This window comes from Chanodichthys erythropterus, chromosome 20 (genome assembly GCF_024489055.1).
Source record: "Chanodichthys erythropterus isolate Z2021 chromosome 20, ASM2448905v1, whole genome shotgun sequence".
Classification (NCBI taxonomy): Eukaryota; Metazoa; Chordata; class Actinopteri; order Cypriniformes; family Xenocyprididae; genus Chanodichthys; species Chanodichthys erythropterus.
Genome location: NC_090240.1, coordinates 28022201 through 28043211, shown reverse-complemented (window position 1 = coordinate 28043211; position 21011 = coordinate 28022201). Strand labels below are relative to the sequence as shown.

The 21011-nt window shown below is 40.0% G+C and overlaps 1 protein-coding gene across 1 annotated transcript; it reads right to left on the bottom strand.

Annotated features, from left to right (window-relative positions):
* Window positions 1–4686: 4686 nt before the first annotated feature.
* LOC137009231 (N-fatty-acyl-amino acid synthase/hydrolase PM20D1.2-like) lies at window positions 4687–11181 on the bottom strand. The gene is made up of 4 exons (XM_067371265.1): window positions 10744–11181; window positions 9360–9525; window positions 9164–9263; window positions 4687–8850 (listed from the first exon to the last, which is right to left on the bottom strand). Exons 1-4 carry the CDS (start codon window positions 10837–10839, stop codon window positions 8721–8723), a joined length of 492 nt encoding a protein of 163 aa, XP_067227366.1. The 5' UTR covers window positions 10840–11181; the 3' UTR covers window positions 4687–8720.
* Between the last annotated feature and the right edge of the window lie 9830 nt (window positions 11182–21011).

Sequence of the window (21011 nt, the reverse complement as noted above, 5' to 3'; positions counted from 1 at the left end):
CAGGGCATGGATGCCGAGCTCTTCCGCATCCTGTCTAGAGCCGTTGAAGAGCTGGACCTCGAGTGGGCCCCTCCAGAGGAGCCGTCTCGCAGCCGCCTGGACGAATGGTTTCTGCCAGGCCGCCGCCAAGCACCTCGCCAGCGTTCAGCGCCCTTCTTTCCTGAGGTCCACGAAGAGCTGACGAAGTCGTGGCGCGCTCCTTACTCTGCCCGCCTCCACACTACGCACCGCTCCGCCCTCACCGCCGTCGACAGCGCCGAGGAGAAGGGATACGAGCGCTTGCCACCCCTAGATGAAGCGGTGGCTGCTCACCTCTGTCCTCCCGCGGCTGTGGGTTGGAAGACGAAGAGGGCCCTTCCTTCCAAGCCCTGTCGGACCACCTCTACTCTGGCTGGACGGGCTTACACCTCGGCGGGCCAAGCTGCCTCTGCGCTCCACACCATGGCCATATTTCAAGCATTCCAGGCCAAACTCCTCCGCTCTCTGGATGAGTCTGGAATCGACGCGCCAGCCTTCAAAGATCTCCGCAGCGCCACGGATCTTGCCCTGCGAGCTACGAAGGCTACGGCCCAGGCCATCGGTCGTTCCATGGCCAGCCTGGTCGTGTTGGAGCGCCACCTGTGGCTCAACCTAACGGAGATCAAAGACCTAGACAAGACGGCCTTCTTAGACGCCCCGGTCTCGCCTTCTGGTCTCTTCGGGCCTGCAGTGGATGGCTTCACTGAGCGCTTTACTGCCGCGCAGAAATCGTCTCAGGCTATGAGGCATTTCTTGCCTAAGCGCTCCAGCTCCGCTTCTGCGTCTAGCCGCCCCAGGACTGCGCCGGCTCAGCAGAACAAACCAGCCCCACCTGCAACACAGGCAGCGCCGCCCCAGGAGCATCGCCAGCGCTCGCGCCCTGCGAAGCGCCCTCCCTTCCCGAGGCGCCAGGGACCCCGGCCCAGGATTGTGCTGGACCCGGTGCCTCCGAAGTCGTCCTGATTCGTCGGACAGGAAGAGGATGGGGGACCGTCCCGTTACGACCGGACCACCCCAAAAGCTCCCACGAGTAATTTCCCCTCCGCCTCGTTTATTTCCGGGCGTGGGAAACATACTCCAAGTGACAGCTGGGCCCACACCTGTTGCGCCCACTCCAAACGCCGTTTTCACGGCGGACAAATTTTTACCTCATCACAAAAAGAGCAAATTTCCTCTTCCACCCCTCGCGGTGTACGACCCTCTCAACGGCGGTCTGTCACCCAACATTATTCAACCCCTAGCCACTCGGGCCGAGGCCTGGCAGGCCATCCCCGATGTGTCAGAATGGGTCATGGGGATCGTAAACCAGGGCTACTCGCTCCAGTTTGCACGACGGCCCCCCGCTTCGCCGGGGTGCTTCAAACATCGGTCAATCCGGACGACGCTCATGTCCTCCGGGCCGAAGTCATGTCGTTGCTGGAAAAAGGAGCTGTGGAAATGGTTCCTCCGTCAGAGAGCGAGACAGGCTTTTACAGCCGCTACTTTCTGGTCCCCAAAAAGGATGGCGGTCTCAGACCCATCCTAGACCTCAGGCTTTTGAATCACTCCCTCATGAGACGGAAGTTCAAAATGCTGACGCTGAAGCAGATCCTCGCGCACATTTGCCCCGAGGACTGGTTCTGCTCGCTGGACCTGAAGGATGCGTATTTTCACATCCAGATAGCCCCCCGTCACAGACGATTCTTGAGATTCGCATACGAAGGGGTGGCATACCAATATACGGTCCTGCCCTTCGGGCTGTCTCTGGCTCCCCGCACTTTCACCAAGTGCATGGACGCGGCGCTTTCCCCTCTGAGACAGATGGGAATCCGGGTTCTGAATTATCTCGACGACTGGCTCATCTTAGCCCGTTCGCGAGACGAGCTGGAACGCCACAGATCCGTGCTCCTCAGCCATCTACAATGCCTGGGTCTCAGGGTCAACTTAGCCAAGAGCTCGCTATGCCCCACTCAACGAATTTCGTTTCTGGGAGCAGTTTTCGACTCGGTCCGTATGACGGCAGTAGTCTCGCCAGAGCGCGCCCTGGCAATTCAGCAGCTCACGGCATCTGTCACGAACAAAGCCTATCTCCCTCTGAAGTTTTTCCAGAGGCTGCTAGGGCTGATGGCTTCCGCCTCCCCGGTGCTGCAGCTAGGCCTTCTTCGGATGCGGCCTCTTCAGTACTGGTTGAAGTTCCGGGTTCCTCCCAGCGCATGGCGGCACGGCCGCCTATGTCTCAAGGTCAATCGGGCCTGTCTTCTAGCCCTGAAACCTTGGATGGATCCAGTATGGTTCCAACGCGGAGTCCCTTTACAGGCGGTCTCACGGAGGACGGTGCTCTCAACAGACGCCTCCAACTTGGGCTGGGGCGCTGTGTGCGAGGGCAGACCGGCCTTCGGCTCGTGGAGCCACGAGGAAAGCCATCTACACATCAACTGTCTAGAGATGCTAGCAGTGATGAAAGCCCTTCAGTTCTTTCAGGCTTACTTGACGGGACGTCATGTTCTAGTTCGGTCAGACAGTATGACGGTGGTGTCATACCTGAACCACCAAGGCGGTCTTTCGTCCAGCCGCTTATGCGCTCTGGCGAAACGTCTGCTGGAATGGGCTCTTCCGAGGCTTCAGTCGCTCAGAGCGACTCATGTTCCTGGCAGGAACAATCTGGGTGCGGACATGTTGTCACGGAGCAACATCCCCTCCGACGAGTGGATGCTCCACCCCCAAGTGGTCCTCACGATCTGGGAGTTCTTCGGGAAGGCAGAGGTAGACCTCTTCGCCTCAGAAGACAACTCTCATTGCCCAACATTTTTCTCGAAGGAAGTAGATGCTCTGGCCCACACATGGCCCAGCACGCTCCTTTATGCTTTCCCTCCGATCGCACTGATCCCCCAGGTCATCAGGCGTATCAGAGAAGACCAGCACAGAGTCCTTCTGGTGGCCCCGCTCTGGAGGAACCAGGTTTGGTCCTCAGAGCTATTCAGGCTCTCTCTAAGAGCCCCGTGGCCGATTCCCCTGAGACGGGACCTCCTCTCTCAGGCAAACAGAACAATCTGGCACCCACAGCCGCAGCTCTGGGCTCTGCACCTCTGGTCCCTCGATGGGAGCCGACTAGCCTCCCCGAGGACGTCCTAAATACCATTTCTCAGGCTAGAGCCCCATCTACGAGGCGCCTCTACGACCAGAAGTGGTCAGTCTTTGTTGATTGGTGTTCAACACGCAACATAGACCCTGTGGAGAGTGACGTATCTTCCATACTGTCTTTCCTCCAAGAACGCTTGGAAATGGGGCGCTCCCCTTCCACGCTTAAGGTTTACGTAGCAGCCATTGCAGCGTTCCACGCTCCTATTGCTGGCCAATCGGTGGGACGAAACGGGCTCGTGATCCGTTTTTTGAGAGGTGCTAGGCGTTTGAATCCTCCTCGCCCTCTCACTATTCCCTCCTGGGACCTCTCGTTGGTCCTCAGGGCCTTGAAAGGAGCCCCATTTGAACCAATGGGTTCAGCCGACCTCAGGCCCCTAACACTAAAAACCGCTCTGCTACTAGCACTAGCATCGGTAAAGCGTGTTGGCGATTTGCAGGCCCTCTCTGTGAACCCTGCATGCCTCGAATTCGGGCCTGGTGACTCTAAGGTCGTTCTGAAACCTAGGCATGGCTACGTCCCTAAAGTGCTCTCAACTCCGTTTAGAGCTCAGGTCATCTCGCTCTCTGCTCTTCCTCCCTCGGCGGACGAACCAGAGCTGCAGCTACTCTGCCCAGTCAGGGCATTGAGGACCTACATAGACCGATCACAGTCTTTCAGACTGTCGGATCAGCTCTTTGTTTGTTTTGGCGGCCGCACCAAAGGGTCTCCGGTCTCGAAACAACGCATTTCCCGTTGGATAGTGGATGCTATTAACCTGTGCTACTCCTCACTGGGCACTAATTGCCCCATAGGAGTCAGGGCCCACTCCACTAGAGGAATGGCTTCCTCGTGGGCTTGGTCCAACGGAGTTTCCATCCAAGACATCTGTGAGGCGGCCGGCTTGTCTTCGCCGTCCACCTTTGTCAGGTTCTATCACCTCGATGTCCCGACCTTACAAGCTCGGGTCCTGTCGGTGTGATTAGCGGCTTCCAACAGGTCCCGCTTCACGCCACCATAGGAAGTATCTTCCTTCAGTGTAACCATGGGTTCGGTTAGGCTTTGCCTCCGCTTGTCCTTTTGCCCCCCTCTGGGTGGCCAAATGCAAGCTATATCGTTCCCAGCCGTGGCACGGCGTGGTTGAATTCGTTCCCCATACGCAGTACGAGTGAAGTATCGAAAGGGAACGTACTCGGTTACTAACGTAACCTCGGTTCCCTGAGATACGGAACGAGTACTGCGTCACTTGCCGTGCCACGAGGCTGCGGCTCAGGGTCGTCGCTTCAGTCGATTGACACTGAAATCCTATGGCGAAACGCCTGCTTATATAGCCCTATACCCCGCCCATTTCGGCGGGAATATTCGCGCGCTTTGTCGCCATAGGCCGCGCAGCTATGCCGCGCCGCCATTGGTTCAACAACTTGTCTATGAGTGAACCAATGACGGTGCAGTTACACTGCGTTATTGAAAAAAGGCTTCAGCAGCGGGGAAAAAGGGAGACCTTTCCCCATACGCAGTACTCGTTCCGTATCTCAGGGAACCGAGGTTACGTTAGTAACCGAGTACGTTTTGCATGCAGAGCTCCAGAGACTCACACAGCACTGAGTGTTGGTTTTCTGGTTGCAGAATCCCAGTTTTACCTGTTTTAGACTGTTTGACCACTTTCCTTTAAATACCCAGATCAGAAAAATTATTTAAATTGTAAATTACAGAAGGCCTTTTGGTTGGACAAGATGGTCAGGGATAGGAAAGCATTCTCACATTTATTCTGAGCTTTCAATCTTTCTCATAATGTAAGTGAGACCATGAAAGGGAAAAAGAAATAGATGCATAAGATACAGTACATCATATCTGGTATATAGACATTCTTAGTGAACTTTCTGCCAGAGAGATAAGAAAAGGAGTGGAGAGAGGGAGGTTTACAATGGGAGAGCAGAGAAGATTGGGCAAATTTCTATGTCCTTTCTTCATGATCTTTTCTTCAGATTAGCAATTTTATTGTTTTGTTGCATGGTGTCTGTTTTTTGTGAGAGCTTCTGTGTCAATCAGGAATTTCGATCTTACCAGATAAAATATTTTTTTAGATTTTTATCAGGAAAAAAAAAAAAACAGAATAAGAAAGAACACAAATCTATTTTTGTATTTGTAACAAGGTTAGTAGATGTGGGAAGAAGGAGGCGGGAACCGGCGAACATTCAACCAAACTTTAATATAAAATAAACAAACAAAACGAAAGTAATGCCGGCAGACCCTCGCGGACGTCTGCCGGCCACACAAACATAACAAAACATAAAATAAAGTCCAGGCCTGGTCCTCTCTCGTCCTTCATTGTAGTCGCTCCTCCTTTTATGCCTCCGGAGCTCCTCCGTGAGAGACTCGAGGCCGGCACGCCTCGCAGGTGACGCTCATTATCACTCGCGTCACCGGCCTCGCGCCGTTCCCTCACGGCTCTCGCCCGCCCTGCTCGTCACAGTATTGAATTTTTTTTTTATTATTTAACATTTCAAATTAATTTCATAAAAATAATCAAAGAACAACATTTACAGTAATTTTCAGTCAGACCATTTCAGTGCAAAAATAACTAAGAATTCAAAGTAACATTCTAATAACCAAAATCAATAACTGTGTTGAGCTGCAGCTTTGTGATGCAAATTCTCCTATGTAGAAGGCGACATTCTCGTGACCTTGAGCAACGTTCCCTAAAAGTTCTCTAAAGTTGACGAAAATTCCGAACCTTTACAAAAAATTCGGGACGTTCCTAAAGCATCATCGTTTAGTAATGAAAGTGCTGCAGTTTAAGGTTCCTTATATGACTTTTGGGGGACGTTCCATTTTGGTTATTTTATGGTCACATAAAAACATTACAAAGAGGATATTTGGGACATTAACAGAATGTTCTCACATGGTCCTCTGTTGGTCATTTAATAATGTTCCCGATATGACTTTAGGGGGACGTTCTATTTTGGTTATTTTATGGTCATATAAGAACGTTACAAAGAGGATATTCGGGAAGTTATCAGAACGTCATATAGTAATATTCCCCTAAACATTCCCAGAACGTCCTGAATGTTCCCTGAAGGTTCACCAAATAACGTTCTCAGAACATTCTCATAACATCCCAAGTGGTGTTAAGGACATTGTCTAGTAACGTTCCCAGTAGGTTCAGAGACGGTCACGATGTGGAGTTTTATAGAAAATAATAAAGTTTAAAGTCACCGTTATGGAGGTGAGCGTTTGCTTTAAATGGGCTCTTGATTCTTGATTTTTTAACATTATGTTTTCTCTGGCTGCTTTAACTGTGTTTCCAAAACACGTTTATTACAGCAAAAATTGCAAGAGAAATTCTGATCAGATGAATTTAGTTATTCAATGATGGTGCTTCAATCATCATGGAGGGTCCTGATTCACTCCAGAATCTAAACTATGACTGTATTAACTGTTAGTTCTGCGTTCATTAAAGGTCAGTTTATTTTTCATGTTTTTTTTTTTTTTTTATTCAGACAGAATAAAGATTCAGACAGTTTTGAGCGGTGTCTAATAGACTCACACAGACATCATGAATCAGCGTATGATCCTCAACAATGGTGACAATAAACAAAAATCTTTTTGTGGCTTTAGTTTGTTTTGTGATGCTCAGAGTTTGCAAATGTTGTCAACATTGTTGAAGATCATACAAAGAATCTTGATGTCTGTGTGAATCTACATGATCCTGTCTGAATAATTTCTGCACAATCATAAAAACTTTCAAAATTTCAAAGCAGGACAGGATTTTATGCATTATCATAGGACTACAACAACATGAAAGTAGCACAAAATTCAAAAATCAGTGAAGGCCATGGTATGACAATGAAATCATCAACAATGAGCAGCCAAACCAACTTGATTAGATTTTTTTTCCTTACAATTTTTTTTTTGTAACGAATGCTTTAGAAACACAGTTACAACAATTGGAGAAAAAAAAAATCCATAACGGTGACATTTATAAATTTTAATAAAACATCAACACCTCATTAAGAAGATTTGTATGAAAGAAATAGTCAGAGTGGTTTGTAATAAGTGAAGATGCTGAGATCTACAGAGATCTGTTAGTGTTTAATGTTGGTTCTGTTATCTGAGTTTTGTGAGGTCACCATTGTGCTGGAGAGTAGATCCTGTGCTTCAGTCAGTGATGATCCAGAAACTGATGTTCTGCTGCATATTGTTTTATGTAAAGACAGTAACTGTGTAATTACTGATGCAGTGATACAGTAGTTTACTGTAGTAGTTAATGTAGCTTATGTGTGCTGTTGTTAGTGACTTACTGCAAAAGATTTGCATTTTACAGAAAAGGTTTCATAATAAGCCAGAAAATATCTGTAAAGAGCTTTTTTTAATATATAAAACGTTTAAGAAAAAGTAGTTTTTGTTTGAACAGCCACTATTGTTAGTCAATTTAGCTCTAATTTTCAATTAAATTTTTTGACAAGAGCAGCAGGGACATTCTGAGAACATTTCCAAATAAAGTATGGTTCCCTAAACGTTCAGAGAATGTTCTGTGAAGGTCCACCAAATAACGTCCCCCAAACCTTAAAAGAACTCCACATCGTGACCATCTCTGAACTTTCTGGGAACATTACTAGGCAACGTCCTTAACACCAGTGGGGACGTTCTGAGAATGTTCTGGGAACGTAAAATTTCTAGCGGGGAGGATGTCATAATAAATCACTTCAGTCTAACACAATATCTAATGATAATCTATTGGCCCATACTGCAGTTTTTGAAAATGCACCACAGCGTTAACCTTCAATAAAATCTCCAAAAATCCAAACACTGTTAAGAATAGTAGAATAACTAGAGAGAGCTCAGGGTGTTGTGCTGAATCTCTCAGAAAGTTGGTCCAAAACACCAAAGCAGCAAGTCTGACAATGGAAAGTCAGAAATATAAACTGCGTTTTGAAGCAGACTTAACCAGAGATAACTTGAGATGTTTCTTCCAGCTCTCCCTTGAACCCAGTAACACCTTCAAACACAAAAAGTGACACTCAAAATTGTGGAAAATTCTATTCATCTAGAAAACTAATCACTCATTAATGATCAATTCATCATTTTTGTCTGATTTATTCACATAGCTAGCTTATTCTTTAATTGTGCTTAGCAATGCTGTTGTTTTCGTCAGGGTTGCTTATGTTTACATTCAGTCAACAAACTTATAATTATTTGGCCAGACATTACTAATAACAGTTAGTTCAAATAGAAATACATATAGTATGTATGTAATATGACATTATTTATAGTATTCACATACTGTATACTGTAAGCCACTTTGAATAAAACCGTCTGCCAAATGCCTGAATGTAATGTGAACCTAAGCACAGGGTTAATTACACCCATGCCCTGCTGTCAACACCTGACAAACAACAAACTTGTGATGTGTTTTTTAAATCGTTCAGTAAGGAATGCAAGAATGAATCTTTATGATTGAAATTTTTCACAACCTTCAATTCTTCAGTGTTTTTTCTAAAGCTGCTGTATTAATTTTATCCAGATATTCAATTCATATCTGTTAAAACAGCTTAGTTTCTCAACCTTCAGTGTCTTGAGATTAGTGCAAGTATGATCCCACCATTTACAGCTCATGCTGGCTACTGTGAGGTGGCGGCAACTTCCTGATGTCATTATTCTGGATGAGCTGGAAGTAGAACAGCACGATCTCTTCATAGTTCTTAATGGAGATTCTCTCGTTCACACCATGGAATCTAAAGGAGGAACATGAACGTTTACACAAGTTTATTAACACTTCACAAAGTGTAGATTTACTGCACTGTTACTACATATTATTTACATACGCCAAATTCTAACATCGCCAAATACTGGCCTGGCATGCATAATACAGCGTTTTTAGTTGTTTCTGTATAAACAGAGATTGTTTTGATAACATTTGACAAAGCTTTTCAAAAACACAAAGGAAAAACTTTTTCTCATTTGTTAGTACTTATTTGTTGTTTAAACGTACCCTCAAGCTGGATACTCCACTAAATTAGTATAAAGAGCCACTCTCCTGTGTCTTACCTCTGAGGATCACCTGGTTTGAACCACGTTGGTGCAAAGCGATATATGTCTCGGGTGATGTCCTTGTAGTGCCGGCTGTCAGTGTTGCCAACACATACACCTGTGACAGGAAATCATAGAGCAGCTAAAAGTGGCTCTTCACAAGACAATGATGTGCGTAAGTGGCACTTAAGCAGGAATGCATGACTTCACTTACCAGGGGCCACTGTGAGCTGAGGAAACATGACCTGCACTGTTTTCTTTATGACCTGGAACCCAAAAGCCTGCTCATCATAGGAGCTGATGGGCAGCGGGTCGAATCCATTGACCATCTCTACCTTCACACGCTCATCTGATATGATTGACTTGACCAAATCCATAACCTAAAAGATGACATAAAAGGGGATGTGATGTGATCAAACAATGAGTGATTATAGTCAAGAGTTTGATATAAAGGGATAGTAAACCCAAAAATGAAAGTTCTGTCATTTAATCACCCTCATATAATCACCCCACTGTGGCCTGACCTTTCTCACTAATACCTATTCTACAAAACACACAGGGCAAATATTATATTCTAATTCAATAATAAATGACTCTGCTGATAGAGCTGCTCAAAATAACAGTCTCATAGGGCAGCAGGTCCATCCAGGCCACTTATGACACCGTCCAGCACTGCCAGGCCTTCATCTATAGATGAATATTACCTTTATAAATGAACAGTAGCTTGGATCACCAGTGTAACGTTTTTCAGCTTTACTTACTCTAGAAACTTAAAAAGTAAACAGGGATATTCTACAAGCAGACACCATGTATTTTTTACATATGTATATCGTACTTAATTACTCATGCAAAGGAGTAGACTATTTTCTTGTTTTGGGTCTTTTTTTATCTTGGGTGTTTATGTCTTTAAACATACATTAATATAATAGCCTACTATACTGAACATACACATATAAAATCCGAAGTAAATATGACAATAAAAGTGTTTGTATTTGTTCGCTTCTTGAATACTGACGCAGTAGAATTACGCACAGGATGCGCAGGTGCGTGAATGCAAATAGCTCTGTTGTGAGAAACGAATCACAGTTGCGGAAAGCGAAAGGGGGCGGAGACTTACAATAATAGCAGTGGATTCATTTGCATGTGGAATTGTTTGTTTGCCTGCTTCATTTTTAATGCGTCAGAGCGTTTTCAGAGTTTACCATTAACTCCTACTCAGCACTTACAAAATGATACAAAAGCACTAACAGCCTAATTATGATTTTTTACATTCAAACAAGATGACTCAAGGCAAGCAGGGCAATATTTGAGTATTTTGGTGCTCGTATGTTCCCTCAAAACAAGACGTATGCTGTACACAGCAGCGATGAGAGCTCTGAAGTGTTGGAGGCAGTGGCGCAAAAATGGGGTATGCAGTGCATGGGGCGCCGCACCCTTGTGCCAAAACTTCTTTGAAAATCTTTTTGAATAAAAAGTTTAAAATAAAATTAAAAATGATGTTTGTTGAAAAATAACAAATTTGAACAAAATTGAAAAAGAAAAAAAAAATTGAACAAAACAGACAATATTTTGTCTAAAATAACACAATATAAACTTACTGAACTGTTGTATAAAATCAGTATTGCATTTGCATTTTGCACTCGACTCGTTATATTTGGGAAAAAACAGCACTCTATCTTGAGTTTTATGGACATTCCAACTGCATTAAGCTCTATCGCGTAGTGAGTTGCATTATATTCCTCTTCAGGCAACGGAGTGTAATGTCAGATGACAAACACTAGGTTTGATGTGGGGCAAGTACATTAAAAATTTAAATTTTAAATCGACAGTAAAATGCAGGACGTTTTCTGCAAGAAAATTGAAAAATTTGAGAAAATCCTCTGCAATAATTGATCATATCATCAATTGCTCAATTTCATATTCATCAAAGTCACGAGACAAACACAATGTAAACATAATAACTTACAAAAATATAATCATGTCACAGTGTTTTAAAAAAAAAATGAAGTGAAAAGTTTAGAGTGGGCATAACTGCTCAAGACAACCAATGACTCAAACAAATAAAAAAAAAAAAAAAAAAAAAACAGATGTGGGTCATCCTGGTAAAAAATGTTCACATACTTTTTCCTGTGAATGCTTAATGGATTCTGTTCAATAAAGGCATTAAAGAAAATTATTGTTTGTGTTGTAGTGTGTCACATTGTGTTTCGTCTATACTTGTGACTTTGATGAAGATCAGATGACAATTTTATGACAAATTAATGCAGAAAACCAACCATGTCAAAAATTCAGTTCAATTCAATTTAATTCACATTTATTTGTATATGTATATTCACAATACATATCGTTTCAAAGCAGCTTTACATTACAATTTGGAGAATACAGAATACAGTTAGCTAATAATGTAATAATTTAGGCAATGAATTTACAAATCACTGTTAGCAGTTTAAAAACGTTCACAAAGGTTCACATATGTTGTCTTGCCACTGTACTACAGAATATATTGTGTGTTTGTGTGTGTATGCTAATGCCTGGTAATATTAAATAGCCTAATTAATATTAATAAGTAATATAATGAATATATGCATATATGCATGATTCTACCCTTGAGTTGCAAAGTTGATGAATGATAGGTATTGATGTTTTACTATTAAGCCCACTAGATGGCAGTAAAAGCTGTTTTTTCTCCTTGAACCGCTGTACTTGTGTACAAGGTTACCGGGAAAACATTCTATGACTGTATGCATATTCCTGCATAATGCATATGTTCGGAGACTAATCTTTGTGTGTCTCCTTCAGTAAAATAAATATTTCTTTATTGGTAAATCGGCGCTAAAAATAATCCTTTATTATGTCTTCCATTTTATGTATAATAATAACAAAGCAGCAATCCTGAGGGCTGTTTCATAAAACAAGATTAGAAAACAAGCCAGGCTTATTTTACTTAGTCAGACTTGTTGTCAGCGAATTCTGTTTCATAAAACAAACTTAAATTAGTTCAAACTCAGTTACTCTGGCAACTTATGCTGGGAAACTAGCATGGGGTGAGTTTCCCGAAAGCATCGTTAGTGAACCATGGTCGTTAGTCCCATTGAACTCTATTGGTAACGACGGAACTTGCGACCATAGTTCGCTTTGGGAAACGCACCCCTGGTCTGGAGCAGGCTAACTGTCAGGCTAAAGCTGAGCTTCTCTAACACTGACCAATAGGAACGCAATGATATTACAGCTGACTCTCTCACATACAATTATTTGACTTTATTTACACACACACACACACATATATATATATATATATATATATATATATATATATATATATATATATATATATATATATATTTGTGTGTGTGTGTGTGTGTGTGTGTGTTTTTATATATATATATATATATATATATATATATATATATATATAATACACACACATTTACTAAATAGTGCTAAATAATAATAAATATTGGACGAAGTAGCATTTTTTTAAAAATTATTATTAAAAGGTAAGTATGATGAACCAAAACATTTAAAGAGAATTACTTCTTAAATCTTAAATCTCTGAATCATTCTCAGACTTAATACTGACAACAATGGAAGCACTTGGGAGAGAACTGTCAGGAGGCTTATATCTTAGCACAGAAGAGTACAAGAGGATTACCAAATCATTGTTTTAAGTGTGAAAATATAGCAAAAGTAACACAGAAATTCAAAATCAATAGATCTGTGACAAGGCCCCTTAAACAATCACGCCTTCATTTGTAAGCTTTCATTAAGAGATGAGTGATTTTTTTGCTAGACAAAGAGCAGGACAAATACTAAGTGAGTGTCTCAGAGCCAGCAAAAGCTATGAAAAGAGTAACCGAAGATGCAGCCTGCAGAAATGACATGCATGGTTGTTGTCCATACTGGAACTACCCACTGTAGTCAAAGCACAATAAAGTCTGCTAGCCTTTTCCAAGGCCCATATTTTTGGTTTCATATATATATATATATATATATATATATATATATATATATATATATATATATATATATATATATATATACACAACAGTTCTGTCTGGTTCTCGAATCTGATTGGCTGATAGCCATGCGATATTTCAGTGATAACAGCACTCCTACTGCCTTTTCACCATTTGTTTCACTCCGCTTGAAGTGACCGTCATGGCGGCCGATCAAATCAACCGTAATTTTTACAAATACTACTTCTTGTACCACGAACTGTAGTTTTAATAGTTTTTTAGGCGAGAATGTAGTTGTTTAGACCTGAAATATGTGACTCATATTTAATAACAGCGCCTATTTTACAATTTGTTTTGGCGTTTTCGGAGATGCGAGCTTGAGTGCGTCAGCGGCCGTTCAGTGCTTCTGTAACCGCCGAGAACAGCTTCATCTCGGCCAGTGACTCGGGGATTTGCCGCTGGCTCTTATAGTGGTTAAACACGAGACATAATTCAATTTACATAGAACGGGCAATCTTTGGTCTTATTAATCTATTATTTGTTACAGAGCAAGTCGAATTGTGCTGTATTAAATTTGATAGTAATAAACGTTACGTTACATATAGCACATTGGCTACAACTAGACGGGACATATCAGACTCTTCTCTGCTTCAAATATGTAAAACATTAAACTTTATAAACATATGTTTTTTTGAGTAAAGAAAACGCTTTACATTTTTTTTTCAAACATCAGATCTTTTATTTACCTTTGCATTGCACAGAGATGTCCAAACTGCGTGCGCACTTCATTCACGAGGTGAGGCGGATTAATGAGGCTTGATTGACAGTTTGAGGATCCAATGGAGTTAGTAGGTTTTGTCACAAACTCTTTAAAATCCTTTTCATTCGTTAAATATTTGTAAAACCCACATACCAGCGTAAATGGTGACCTATTTTTTTTTAATAACTAGTGCTTCATGTTTGACTGAACTGTACAATTGTGCTTATATGTTGTTCAATAAATATTATTTTATATAAATATGTCCATTAAGTAATATGGATTTACATTACATTACATTAATACGCCATTAGATGGCGGCAACACTTTACAGGAGAATTGGTCAGGGAGTCACAAGAGACTTTTAAATTGAAAGGAACTTTTTCAAAAGGAAGTTGTTTTAGCGCTGTGGTGTTATGCAGAGCCGGCTCTGGTGTTATGGATGGAAAAAGCGGACATTCAAACGGACTTGGTTAAAGGATGTAATATTATGGACATCGACTTGATGAATGAATGTAATGCAATATACCAGACAGGTACTCTCTCTCTCTCTCTCTCTCTCTCTCTCTCTCTCTAATACTGTAGAAAATTCAATGTGTTTCAATGAAGCGACTCAACGTTCCTTCGTTACTAGTTCTAAAGTGACATTTTAGAGTTAGCAACGGAGGCTTGGTTTAACTGACAACTTGAGTTTTGAAACGTTCCTTCGTTACTAGTTCTGAAGTGACGTTTTAGAATTAGTAAGGGAGGCTTGGTCCAACTGTCAAATTGAGATTTGAATCCGTGGCGGAAGGAAGTAGTGCTGCACAAAAGAGGGTTTTAAAGACCCTCCGTTGTTGTTCTTATTTATTTACACACTCGTGCCGTCGAACTGTTGTATAAACGCAATATCACACTCGTAGCCGTGCGATATGGCTGTATATCAGCACGCTGTGATTACCTGCGGCCTCGTGCCTACGGACGAATCACAGCGTGCTGATATACAGCCATATCGCACGGCTACTCGTGTGATATTGCTCATATATATATATATATATATATATATATATATATATATATATATATATATATAATTCAGGTTGATTGTGACACTTTTTGCTATTGAAATGACTGGGAAAAAGTGTATATATAATTGTGTGTGTGTGTGTGTGTGTGTGTATAAAAACCTACAGGTTTTCCTTTCTTACTGGCTAAAGGTTTTGAGCCCAATATAATTAGATTGTTTTTTTTTTTTTTTACATTTCTCTCTGGTTTTGTTTGGCAGTAGTACTCTTTATGGTATTAGAAGAGCAGAAATTAAGATCACAAAATTAAAAATTTAAATAAATATGCACAGACTAAATTTTAATTGGTAAGATGAATCTAAACTCAGTAATTGTCCCAAAGTATATTGATTTACCGCATTGCAATATTCCATTTACAGTTACACATACTTGTAGGTTTAAACTTGTACATAAGGCACATTTAATGTCCAACATCAAATATTTTAGCGAAATGTATATTTTAGAATTATTGCTTCTATTGCATTCCGTCTGTTTTAGCGCGCATGTGCGCAGCAGCGCTCGTTGACTGTGAAGTTTAGCCGCCAAATGGAAATATTTGCATTACTTTCTAACATTTACAGATGAAGAATAAACTTGTGAAAAGTAAGTTATGCACTGAGGAAAACACCATGTCTCAAACGCATAAAATAGCACAAAATGTATGCCCTTTCCTGTGGTGGATCGATTTGATCCATGATCGACCTCTAGGGCTGCTTAAAAAACCGTGCACGCGAAATTATCTTGACTAGGTGAACCTGGATCGAATTAGCGGGACTGCGTGAACTTCAATGACCTTTTATGAAACCGTTTTAGCCCAAACTCATTTGTTAGGTTAACTCAAGTCAGGTTTTGGAGTGTAATCCTCGCTTTTCTTAGCATCTTTTATGAAACAGCCCTCTGATGGTCTTTTGCGACTTTATATCTCAGAATTCTGACTTTTTATTACGCAATTGCGACTTTATATCTCAGAATTCTGACTTTATAACTCGCAATTGTGAGATATAAACACGCAATTGCGAGTGAAAAAGTCAGAATTCTGAGATAAAAAGTCGCAATTAATCTTTTTTTAGTGGCTTTATTTTTTTATTTTTTTTAGTGACGGAAACGGGCTTCCATATAACTTGAGTGCTCATCTCTGAGTTCGACTCATGAGAATGAACTCCCGTGCAGAACACAAGTCCGGTAATTCTGCAAATGGCACAGCAGCGTACTTGATAACGTCACTCAGATCGCTCTAGCTTCTCCGGTTATCTCCGTATATTTTAGCCAACAATAAAACGAAATGTGTTATAAAACACCACTCTGCCTCTTTTCGTTTTATTTAAAAAAAAAAAAAAAAACATTAATAGCCTCAGGAATCAGGGTATCTTCTGTTCATTCATGTTTTGATTTGATATTGAAATCAGAAAAATGTGAAAACCACACTTTTTTTCGTTTTTCATTTTCAAAATGAAAACGAAAAAAACAAAAAATTGGCTTGATTTTTCTTTTTTCGTTCTGGGGTTGGAAACAAATAGGCAGTTTGAATATTCGATCTCTACATGTGGGCGGGAATGAAACGCCTCTTTCCGCTGATTGGTCAACCAGACGTCAAACCATGTCGTCATCAGTTGTTCATCGGTTCAGCTCAACAGAATAAAAGTCCCTCGTTCTACAGCTGTACTGATTCTTAACGCGTTTATTCTACATTTTATCTCTTTCTCATCAAATAGCCAGACTAGTGAATGTTGACACAAATCGTTCTGATGCAGAGTCAGGGCTTTATTCTGTGTAGACATTAATTCATCACGTGAAATATTAGTTTATCTCATAAATATTAATTTACTTTGCAGCTGCACACAACTACCCCCAGCCTACAACTTTGATACATTGAGTGTAGAAATTGTTTTAGACAACATGGGATGGAACTGAAATGATAGATAGGCTATGAAAATATATATATATATATATATATATATATATATATATATATATATATATATATATATATATATATATATTTGTGTGTATTTTACAGTCACAGCACATCTATTATGCCTATTCTATTTTGAGTTTTTTTCATAGAGAAGTGTAGGACATGTCAAATGTCAAATATTAAGTTATCATTCTGTTTCATAATATATGTGCAACATGCTATTTTTTTCCTTTTCTTAAAGCTATAACTTTTGTTTAAGGCAATATTCTGAGTTTATTTCATTAATATTGAGTATTAATGAATGTCACACAAACCGGTGTTTTAATTTCTCTGCCGACTAAACTTCCAATGCAGATCAGAACCGTTGTCTGACTGACTCGTAGCGCACAGAACAGTGTTTCATTCCTGAATGAATCAGAGTCTTTGAACAAATCAGTTGACCGAGTGATTCAATGGCCCAAAAGATTATAGAGCTCCAATTGATATATTCTTGAATGAATCAGGGTTTTGAACGAATCGCTTAAATAAATTAATCATTAACACAAAGACTTGCTGACACCTACTGGCGACATTAATTTCATAATCCAATTATCATTTCATTTTGTCATTTAAAATTTTCTCTATTCAAAATGATGTGTAAAACATTAATATCATTACATTATGCAGTTGTAATTCGTACACATATACTGCCCTCTCTGAGCAATCTAACAACTCATAAATCTAAAAGCAACTTCAGGTGCTGCTTCTTTGACACCTCTGCAGGCCTTTGTTTGATACTGATTTAATTGGTAACAACCTATAGCATCATATTATTGTAATTTAAATGACAACATTTAAGAACTTAACATTAAAGAAAGCATACATATCTAATAAGATTAGGAAAAAAATCCTAAAATCCCCTGTAAATCAATTAATCAATTTAATCAATTACAGTTAATTTCTGACACAGACAGATGACAATAAATAGGCTATAAAATACTCTTTATCTCATTATTGTTAGTGTTATTTCAGGGTTTTGATATATAGCCTAATATTGATAAAGTATAATTGATATCTTCTTAAGAGAGCACTATTATGGTTATTTTTAACACTGTTTTATCATTTTTCCCTTTATTTATTTATTTTACTTTTTTTTAAATGTGTGAAAGCCTATTTCAAATGGGCATAAACGAGTTCACCTCCATCATCAAATCATCCAATTCACATTTTAAGTCCATCTCTCTATAGCACCGCTTTGATGAACTAATAACATGTAATATATTTTCATATCTGTCATATTTCAAATTCATCCCAGATCCCAAAACTCAGGGTGTTGTCTAAAACAAAAGTTATGACTGCTGCATATTTACATCGGCTACTGATTTGCACTTTTTAATTCAATGTGTACCTATACATTCGCTGCCCAGTGCGTTGAGCAGCTTCGCTAGATTTTTATAGTTGGTCACTTCAATAAAACGGGCATTGTGCCAACGTTGTAGAATGGGGGTAATTGTGTGCAGCTGCAAAGTAAATTAATATTTCGTGAGAAAGAGATAAAATGTAGAATAAACGCGTTAAGAATCAGTACAGCTGTAGAGCGAAGGACTTTTATTCTGTTGAGTGGAACCGATGAACAACTGATGACGACATGGTTTGGTGTCTGGTTGACCAATCAGCGGAAAGAGGCGTTTCATTCCCGCCCACATGTAGAGATCGAATATTCAAACTGGTTATTTGTTTCCAACCCCAGAACGAAAAAAGAAAAATCAAGCCAATTTTTTGTTTTTTCGTTTTCGTTTTAAAAATGAAAAACGAAAAAAAGTGTGGTTTTCTCATTTTTCTGATTTCAATATCAAATCAAAACATGAATGAACGGAAGATACCCTGATTCTCAGGCAACAAGTGATTGATGTCTGCATACAAAACGAAACATTAAACAACCCTGCCTTGTATAAATTTCAAAACTATTAAACATTCTATTTGTGCATAATCTGATTATCTTCACTGTAATTAAATGAAATGGGCTATAACATAAAACACAATCCTGTCTCTTTTTGTTGAATGTCAGTGTTAATGATACAAAAGTTAGGATACAAAAATTAGGATACAAAAGTTATATATAGGGTCCGTGTACGTTTTGATAGTTTGTTTTCCAATTTGAAATGAAATATGCAGAAACGAGAAAACGGTCGTTTCCAGTTTTTTAGTTTGTTAAAAAAAAACGGAAAACGAGATTTTTACTCGATTTTCGTTTTTTCGGGTCACGGATAGAAAACGGAAACACGACTTCAAAACTCGTTTTCCACATGTGGGCGGTCATTACACGCCCCTTTCAGCTGATTGTTCAATCAAATCTGAGCCAGTGACATCATCTTCAGTTCGTTCTACAAAATAACAGTCCTCTGCCGCTATATCAGTAGATGTCATAAATCGGCTTTCTTCTGTGCAACGTGAAATACCTAACGCGTATTTCACAGAATATTTATTTCAGAAATGTTAATCAGCACACAGACTGTTGTAATGCATAGTGAAACTGCACTACCCACACAGAGGAGCGGATGAAAAGAGCAGATTAAAAAAAAGTTTTTATTTTATTCTATTTTGAATAAATAGAATAAATCACAATAAATACGTAGTGTAAGAAATTTTGAAAAACGAACAATAGCTCATCTCTCTTTATTTATTTATTTTATATGGCCTAATGCCTGCTGAATATAGGCTAATGTTAATAACCCTTTGGTTAAAAGATAGATCGATAGATAGAAGTGTAAAGATCAAACATTAAAGATCAAAATTACAGCTACATAGCAATTTTAGTTATGACAAAAATAATATATAAATGTTAAGCCAAAACGAATTAGTTTAAAGCTGAACTGAAACGTTCGTTCAGCTTCCTGTTAGTGAGGTCAAAAAACGCGTTCTGTTGACGGAAGTGATGTCTCGCCCATATACTTCAATGAGCGCGAGACATCACTTCCGTTGTCAGAGCGCGATCCGACCTCACTAGCCGGAAGCTGAACGAAGTTGGACATAGTGGTGTATTAGAGGTAAAAAATTATATAAATACTGTTCGGTTTCTCGCACAAACCGATCGTTTCGTGTCTTAGGACATCAATGTGTCGTCACGAGCCGCAGGTTTTAATTTTGATTTGTCTATGGACGTTTTTTCGACTCTTATTGTTCAAGTTCCCAATCACTGCTATTATTTGACTGACAGACGGCAGCGGTTGCAGTTAAAAATCATAATTTGCGTTCGACTGAAGAAAAAAAGTCATCTACATCTTGGATGCCCTGGGGGTAAGCAGATAAACATCAAATTTTCATTTTTGGGTGAACTATCCCTTTAATACACGAAGAGCTCAGATGCAAAAGCCTCTAAGTGCCATCTGAAATTTTCTTCTAGAATTATCATTTTTATCAAGCTTGTATATTTAAGTTCAATAATTTCACTTAAATGGCAATGCAAATTACCTATTAATTGTAATTTAAGTGAAAGTACTTAACTATACCACAGCAAAATCCCCAGTGTTAAATTAACACCCAAAGTGAACGTATGAGTCCATTTTACCAGGTGTTAAAAATTAAGACTGAAGCAGTGTTAAAGTTAATGAGATAATTGATTGATGATTGAGTGATGATTGACAATTAGTGGAGACACCTGATGAAAATAAGCAGAATCACTGAAGAAACAAGAGAAAAAGAGAGAGACACAACAACTACAACTGACTTCCAGCCATTAAACATTATTACACTTATTATTAACCAGTTTGAATTTATTTCTGTCACACATCAACAAAAGTTCTTACTGAGAATGAACAGATGTTTAGATGTTAATGTTTTAATGAAAGTTTAGTTTGAAGTCACCATGATGGTGAAAAGCATTTCCTTTAGCTGGGCTCTTGACTCTATTTATTAACATTAATTTATCTCTGGCTGCTTCAACTTTGTGTTTGTAAAGCATATTTGTTATGGTCAGAGAAACTATGATCTGGGCTGTGTTTCCCAATAGTGATGTGAACCAAAGTTGGTTGATTTAGGTTTACAATGCTTTGGGAAGCACAGTCAAGATGGTTTTGTTTTTTGTTTTTGACATTCTCTTTGTGAAATGGTCAGATTTATTGGTGACATCCAGTATTGACGGCCAAATAGATGGTATATTATTTCTTTTCAGTAAATGTGTTACCACTTGAAATTCAAAAGCTTTTATAATCTGAAG

Bases quoted from the DNA above. Each gene is read 5' to 3' on its own strand.
- LOC137009231 (XM_067371265.1), bottom strand. From the start codon at position 10,839: ATGTCCATAAAACTCAAGATAGAGTGCTGTTTTTTCCCAAATATAACG. The intron at 9,526-10,743 runs GTAAGTTTATAT...GTCATCTTTTAG, and splicing joins TGATTTTATACAACAGTTCA to GTTATGGATTTGGTCAAGTC. The intron at 8,851-9,163 runs GTAAGACACAGG...TTCCTCCTTTAG, and splicing joins AAACCAGGTGATCCTCAGAG to ATTCCATGGTGTGAACGAGA.